At 36.1% G+C, this 8,469-nt stretch overlaps 1 protein-coding gene across 1 annotated transcript in view; it reads left to right on the forward strand.

The window, feature by feature from the left end:
- LOC107189526 (cilia- and flagella-associated protein 58-like) overlaps positions 1–7,258 on the forward strand; it is a 23,459-nt gene extending 16,201 nt beyond the window's left edge. Inside the window, exons 3-5 of the mRNA XM_015578083.1 lie at positions 1,682–2,196; positions 4,733–4,957; positions 6,986–7,258. Of these exons, the coding sequence (XP_015433569.1) occupies positions 1,682–2,196; positions 4,733–4,957; positions 6,986–7,258 (1,013 nt within the window). The remainder of the gene's footprint in view (positions 1–1,681; positions 2,197–4,732; positions 4,958–6,985) is intronic.
- The last annotated feature ends 1,211 nt before the right edge of the window (positions 7,259–8,469 follow it).

Raw genomic sequence — 8,469 nt, forward strand, 5'->3', positions numbered from 1 at the left:
CGCTGACACTCCGTGCGCGCGGATTGCCATGATTTCGGTCAATTTTTAAACTCTTATAACTAACAAACGAAGCATTTTTCGCAATTTCGTTATTCTTGATTTTCGTCTTATTTTGCCTCAAAGAATCACCCCTTGAATTTTTTCCCACTAGTTGTCGAACACCCTGTATATGTACGTAGGTGTAGTAACAATGTCAAAGCAAGTGATAAATGAGTATGTGACTGTCATATATGACCATACTTATAATCTCACAATTTTGTCAATAATATGATTACACATTGTATTGTATAACAATGAAAACCTTTATGTATAAATATATATTATATTTATACTATTTTTTTAATGCATATTCAGCGAAACAGGAAACATATTTTTACTATTTGATGGATGAACGTTCTATATAGATGTTATTCATCCATTCGGCGGTTTATTTTTCACTGCGGATGGTTTAATTCAAGAAAAATACAAGGTGCGTCTAAAAAGTTCGGTGAATGGTCTCAGAAAATAAAGAAAACAAAAGATACACAGAAAATATGTTTATTGGCCTTCAAAGTAATCTCCATTAGTTACAATACAGTTTTGACAACGGTTGTAAAGCTGCTGAAAACATTCTGCGAAGGCTTCTTGTGGAATCGCTCGAAGCAACGATGTCACACGTTTTTGGATGTCCGGGAACAAATCTTCCGCTTATTCAAATCTTCGTGTACGATAGTGTGCACACTATCTTTGCTAATTCCTAATTCATCCGCTATCATTCTCAAAGTCAGCCGCCGATCATTTGCAAGCATCTATCGCACTCATTCCATGATGTCTGGTGTTCTGCTTGTTGACGGTCGACCCGAACACGGCTCATCATCGACAGCTTCCTTTCCGTCGCGGAAGCGTTTGAACCAGTCGTAAACACATTTTTTATTCACTGCTTCTGTTCCGTACACTTTCACCAACATTTCATGGATCTCCGTCGCCGTTTTCCCCAATTTGTAGCAAAACTTTATGTTTATGCGTTGCTCCATTATTCCATATGACACAAGTTTTCACACACACTACGTTCGACAAGTCGCACAGGCAACTCTGCTTCAGCTTAGTGTTTTCGGCACTAGGGGGCGATTCTTTACATGTCTCTCAAAGAGCATGCATGGGCGCGCGTTTCTAACCCGCGTTGTTGTTTAAATGTCGGACCATTCACCGAACTTTTTAGACGCATCTTGTAGAAAAGCTCCTTCCAATTTCGTGAACGATGCGCATCGAGCATTCTCGTGCGCGCGATAGCCGTGTTTCCCCGTCTTTACGAACATTTGCGCGTTGCGAATGTGCGCTGGGTCGTTAAAATCGACCCTTCTTGAGGGTCTCGAGTGGAAATTCTGTTGCATGTTGCTTAAGTGTGGACGGTATTTTGGTCGCGCGCCGTGTTGTGCGTGTCCGTGCTCGCTGTTGCACATATTTGGACCTGCCTGTTTAGCTTGTAATATGTTTATGTAAGTTTCTTTGGAAAATGGAAGAAATTTGGTTTTGACCATTTGAGCTGTTAAATTTTTATTCTGGACCAATGTGCGTCGTCTGTTGAGGAACCGTTAGAATCACCTCGTCTATCGTCTCGCCGTTGAATTTATCAAAACCAGGCGCTTGATTGCTTCGTTTCTGCGGGCGGAAGTTCCTCTTACACAGGCCATTTGTCTTGCAGTCCGTGGCAGGGTGGAGAAAGAGAAAGAGGGTTTGAAGGTCGAGCTGGAATCCACCCGCAAAGAGGTGTCCGAGCTGAGGCACGAGATCGAGGAGATGAAGCAGGAGGAGAAGAGTTTGAAGCTGGTGATCCAGAGGGCCGAGGCGGATATTGGACGTCACAAGAAGGACATTGACAACGTCATGAACGAGAGGGATATTCTGGGCACGCAATTGGTCAGACGGAACGACGAGCTGAGCCTTCAGTACAGCAGAATCAAAGTGCTGCACGGGACGCTGCAGCGAGGCGAGGCGCAGTATAACCAGAGATTGGAGGACATCAGACTTTTGAAGCTCGAGGTGAAGAACCTCAGAACAGAGAAGACGCTGCTAACCAAGAACATTAACAACATGAGCGACCTACGGCAGGAAGTGTTCCATTTGAACAGAGACCTGACCAGGGAGAGGCTGAAGGTTATGGCGCTGGAAGAGGAGGTGCAGACCCCGTTGAATATTCACAGGTGGAGGAAACTCGAGGTAACTATTTCTTATTAGACTATGGATGTTTGTTACTAGACTCGAGGTGAGTATTTATTACTAGACTGAGAATTTTCGTGTAGATTTACAATGTTTGGCTGAAGTATTTTATAGAGGTATGTACAGTTACTCGATTTAATATTCAGATATTATGGTACTTACGTAATTATTGCTCAATATACTAACTTGAAATGTGGTTATCGAATGTTCTGGACCGTGATAGCATAAAGCATACGTTCTAGTTTACAAATACGTCAAAGTAATTACTTTATTTTTCATTATTCCGGACATAATAACTCATAAACGAAATAAGATCCAATATTGATATCGAAAAAATATTCGGACACCCGTGTATCTCGCGGCTTATTCGCTTTAGAATGTCAATTCGTAGACAGAATTACTGTTTTCAATAATTACCTATTTATAATTATAATTTATTTTTGAATAATCTTTGTGTATCACCGGTCCTTTCCGCCATTATTATACGCATGCGCAGCAGTATTATTAAATTTAAGTAAAATTACTGTCGCGGATATTATAAAAAGGTACAATCATGAAGGTCGCATTGAATCTATTTCTCAAGAAGAACGTCCACGTCTTCTTAATAGCCGTAATAAGCGCCAAATTATTCGAAAAGTGAAAATCAATCCAGGATTAAGTGCTCCTAATTTAAATGCAGAATTATTTCAAAAATCTGAGAAAACAGTACATGTGGATACAGTTCGCAATGTTTTAAAAGAAGTTGGTTATAATGGTAGAGTGGCTTGTAAAAAGCTATACATAAATGAAATCAATCGAAAGAAACGTATAACATTCGCCAAAGAATTTATGTCTAAAACACAGTCGTGGTGGAATGATGTGATCATTGTAGATGAAAGTCAGTTTCATGTTTCTGGATTCAACAGACGCAAATTAGTGTGGCGTAAACCGAATGAACAATTCCAAATAAATAATACCAAACCGACGGTGAAACACGGTGGCGGAGTCTTAATGGTATGGAGCTGTATTTCAACTGCCGGAGTAGGAGAGTTAGTTTTTATTGGTGGAATTCTAGATGAAAACAAATATTTGGACATATTAAAAGAAAATTTAAGGGAAAGTGCAACGAATATGGATATACAAAACACTTTTAAGTTCTATCAGGATAATGATCCGAAACATAAAGCAAGAATACATAGTTCAGGAATATTTATTGCATAATTGTCCGAAAGTGTTCCATCCTCCGTCACAGTCACCGGATTTAAATCCAACAGAGAATTTATGGGATTTGTTAGATCGTAACATTTGGACGACATCCATATAAGAATAAAAGAGGAATTAAAAATACGACTAACAGAAGAGTGGGGACGTATTACTCAAAATTATTTATTGAAAATTATTTCAAATATGCCGATACGGTTAAAACATGTTATTAGGCAAAAGGGATATTCAAAAAAATATTAAAATTATTATAATTTTGTTCGCAAGTATCTATATGTATATGGTGAAAAACGTTATACAATTTTACATGTCCGAATCTTTTTTCGACATCAATATTGGGTCTAATTTCATTTATGATTTATTATGCATATTTGGAAACTAGAATATGTGTTTTAACCTTTCTCGAAACAGAAAATTCGATAATCACATTTCAAGTCAGTATATGTATAGAGCCATACTTACGCAAGTACCATGGTGTGTGAATATTAAATCGAGTAACTGTAGGTGTTAAAAAGAAATTTATTTAGTATACTTGAGTTTGTTTTTACATATGATTTTGATTTAATACGGTTTAAAAGAAAATTAAATTCTTTTTGCACGATTTTTTTTTATTTAACAAGGTATGACACATGTGTCTTTTGAAAAATCTTCACTTAGTTTTAATTCTGGGTGAAAATTTTCCCACTTATTTTTCTAGGAAAGTGCTCCGAATTAAACAAATTCTCAATTGGTTTATATTCTCTTTACTTGTATTTACAATCTGGAGAAAATCCTTCATTTTTCCTTGTGCACGGTATCATTTCTGCATGTGATACTTTCACAAGGATTTTTCTGGAGTATTATTGTGTGACAACAGAATTAAGTGTATATTAAGGTTAAAACAATAACTCCGTTTAACTTTTGTAGAAATAATTTATTCTATTACACATATTACACGTAGGATTAAATTCCTTTTGAGGAGTATGTTGGGTAAAATATGATCGTTCGCGATACAAATAAGGATTTTTAATGACGAAGAAAATAGAATCGTTTTGTTACAATATTTGTTGCTCAGATAGAGTAATAATTGTTTTTTCTTTATTTCTTTTATTATATACTCTATTATATTATTAATATAAACCAGTAAAAATATCTCAAAATATTTTACATATATTCTTGTCATTTCCATTATTTTTTTAGTATTCTGTATTACGGTGTTTATTCTATTGTTACGTTATCAATTTTGTCGTTCTTTTGGCAGTCTGTAGGTAGGTACTAATGAAGTTGCATTTTTAACGTACAGGGAAGAAATGAAATTGCTGTTATTTCTTATCAAGTGCTTACGAAATTTTTATAGGGCTCTGATCCGTCTACTTATGAACTGCTAAAGAAAATCCAAATTCTGCAAAAACGTGTTTTAAAAATGGCCTCGGATGCGATCGACAAAGAGAAGAAAATAAAAGATACCGAAAAATTGTACATGAACCTTCGTGAGATATTGTCAAAATATCCAGGACCTCAGGTTACCATCTCCTTGAACAAAACTCAGAAAGCATTGCGCGAAAGAGGACAGAAAATGAAGGTAAGGATAAGGAATATATCAACATATGTTAAAATATTAAATATTAAATTATAATAATGTTAGAGTTTAACTATCGATAAATAGTAATCATACTTTTTATAAAATTTATGCGAAACTTCACTTTACTTCCTTTATTAACGGTCTTAATTCTTTCGGTATAATTATTCACTTAAGTTGACAACCATCGCTCCCGGTATAATTAAACAACAATTATACTCGATAATAACTGCAATAAGCTTTCATTAGATGAATACCATCTAAATGAAGTATGTTCAGCTAAAAGGACCCGCCGCTTTATTTTAAAATACCATGACAATCATGGAAGTACGAAACGAATCGTTTAATTTTATCGTCCCATAAGGAAGAAACGAAGGGAAAATGAATGCAAAGAGTAGAAGAAAATATCTTCTATATTATGATTGTCAGAGATGATGGTAAAACAAGAAGAAGAGATAAATTTTTCTTAAAAAGTTTATTCCGCACAATGTAGTCAATCAACAGCTGAAAAGTATTCATTTGAGAACAATTTGTTTAAGAATGTTAATATATCTTAATTTTCATTCGTGGCAAAAGGTCTTAACTTGATATTTGAAAGTATGTTCAAAATGTCCTTCAAAAGGATTTTTTAAGGAAAATGATGGGGAATATAAAATGGGGTAAAACAGATCGTATCGATAATATTATCATTAAATCAGTAAAACCTCTAGTACAGGGCTTACAGTTCTGCCTAATTTTCATTTTTATATATTAATATTTAAAATTACAAATTTTAAGGAAGTTCCACAGTCTAGTGATTACAAACGCATTCTCGACACACTATCGTTACAATATTTCTTAATTTATTTTGCCTCTTGAATCGCTTCCCGTAACGAGACTTACCTTTTTCTTCCCGTATGCACACACCACATACATATGCACTTCTTTTTCCAATCTCCAACCACACAAATTCACGTATGAAAACGGTAACATATTAGATGTACCCATAAGTAATCCACCATTTCATTCAAATGAACTGTTAATATACTTTAAATTCAAGACGCTTTCGGCTCTTTTCTCTATTCAAAATGGCGGTGGTGATTCGCGTATTATCAGACAATTATTATTGATCCACCACAGGCTTCAGTTTTTTCAAAAATAAATATTAACCCTCAGAAGCCACACCCCATCGCAGCATACGTAAATACCACACTAGTGCAATTTGGGATTTCGAATTTTTGATGATTATCCCGCTCACCGCATCTTTTTAGTATCTGGTGCAACAATTTTTTTCATAAAATCAACAGCGAATAGTCATTTTAAGACCATTTAAAACATTAAAAAATGCTTTATTTATAAATATGTTTACTCACGATAAATAATAGTACCAGCAGTCACAGTAACACCGTTTTTCTAACGTTGGGATGTCATTTAAAGAAGTTTCGTACTGCCAATCGTCAAGAAATGTTTCAAATATTGTCACTAAAGTAATAAAGCAGGCATCCAATGTAGTGGACAAATGTAGTTAGCGAGTTAAGAACTTGAAGAAAATAAAAGCAAATTAAGCTCATAACATGTTTTTTATGGTTAAATTTCCTCAGAAATTCAATGGTAATAATTGCAAAAGTGAGAAGTAATGTTCTATGGTAATTGAGGGAAACTGTTATGCTAGCCGGATAGAATGTCACAGAAGAAACAATATTTCACTGATGCGAATTCGCACTAGTGTAATGTCTGAGGGTTAAATTTCACAAAATATATCGAATTCATTATTGACGCATCCAATACATCTCCCTACATTCCACAAAAAAGGAAAAAAATAAATATTCGAAGCTCAATTCCCCCAAAAGCTCCGATCACGATCATTCAGCTCGCGTACCAAACTCTCGAATAAACGTTAACCGACCAAAAGGGATTTCGCACGTGTACCCTACCGTTTCTTAAACATTCACGACGGGCGTCGCGCGATGTAGGCTCAGCTGATATTTTAACGCCAGCAAATGCCTGGTTGCACGCGAGTGTTCAATGATTCAACGGGGCTCGATTTCTCAGTGTCTGCTTGCGGAGCTGAGCATGTACGAAGTCCAAATCGACGGGTACCGGGTCGATGTGGACAGGATGGCCGGCGAGATGGGCGAGCTGAAGAAGAAATACTACACGCAAAAGAGGCTACTCCAGAAATCGAGGGAATCGAAACCGAAATCGATGAGCGAACCGTTGCTGCCGCTCATGAGCCAGAGCACAAAACGTTTCTGTGGCGGTGGCTTCAACATGGCGACCCCCACCCCCAGGAACTGCTTCACTGCGGACAACGTCTGCAGATAAGCTTTCCAACGAGGACAACGAAGAAAACGACACGGGCTCAGTTCTATTTACGGTCACGATATCCACGGTGTAATGAAAATATAATGGTGTACTTTGCAGGATTTTTCTGTGTGTGTACACTATCCCCCCAGCATAACCTTTTTGTTTTCATTCTGGGCCGGGGGGATGGAGGGGGGGTTCGACGCCTTGTGGTGCTCGTAATGTCAGTCAATATTTGCGTTCGGAGGGATATTTCGCGTCGTTGGGCGATGCAAACGTACACCAACCGGTTGACTCGTGCTACAAGGACCAGAGGAGTAATTTGTTTGTCCTTTTTTTTGTCCGTGTTAGTCTTTCGAAGGGCGGGCAACAGATAAGAGAATCCTGGTGAAGCGACTGGTTAGATTCTCCCTCGGTGCTCGTTGAGCGATGCGCTTATGTTGTTCGGGTTTTTTTGACATTGCTAACGGAAGGAGCAGTTTTGTTTGATGCTGGTATTCAACGAATGTGTATTGCTTGTGAGATTGGGAACTTCGGTTTTGTGATTTAACGTGATCGAGTGCTGGTAATGTGAGTGATATTCAGCAGAGTTTAGTTTTCATTTGGATAATTCAAAATCTTAATAAATTATCGTGATTTGATTTATTAATTTCTGAAAGTTGTAAGAATTCAATTGGTATTGATTTTGATATTTTTTTTGTGTTTTCGGTTTTCGTTGATTCAATATTGTTGACAATACTTTGAAAGAATTAGAGATGTTCTCTAAAGACAATTTTCAATTCCTTAGTAATACAATTGTTAATTAACAGCCATTCCGACACAGAAATAAACTTTAAATTTTCTAACTTTTATAGTTTTTTTTTATGTATCTCACATCAAGTACTCCATAGTAACTGATAAATATGAAACAATTTATACAAAATAAGTGACAAACATTAAGGGTATTATTTCTGTACATAATTTTTTTTCAAAATTTATTACAATATTTATTTAATTTAAGGATGTATAATACAGAGCATGTGTTGTTACTGCAATTTTAATGTTACTTAGTACTGCAAATACAACTTTCAGGAAAAAATTGGATCACTCATTTTAAATTCATATTAATTTTTGTAAAACTTGTATAAATTTCATTTTTCCTCATAAAAGTATCATTAGTCGCTGAAAATTTGTGGAAAGTTTTCTCTTCTGTTTTGTGCACTAATTAACTTTTCCGTGAATTTATTTCGATG

This window comes from Dufourea novaeangliae, unplaced genomic scaffold (genome assembly GCF_001272555.1).
Source record: "Dufourea novaeangliae isolate 0120121106 unplaced genomic scaffold, ASM127255v1 scaffold152, whole genome shotgun sequence".
In the NCBI taxonomy this organism is placed as follows: Eukaryota; Metazoa; Arthropoda; class Insecta; order Hymenoptera; family Halictidae; genus Dufourea; species Dufourea novaeangliae.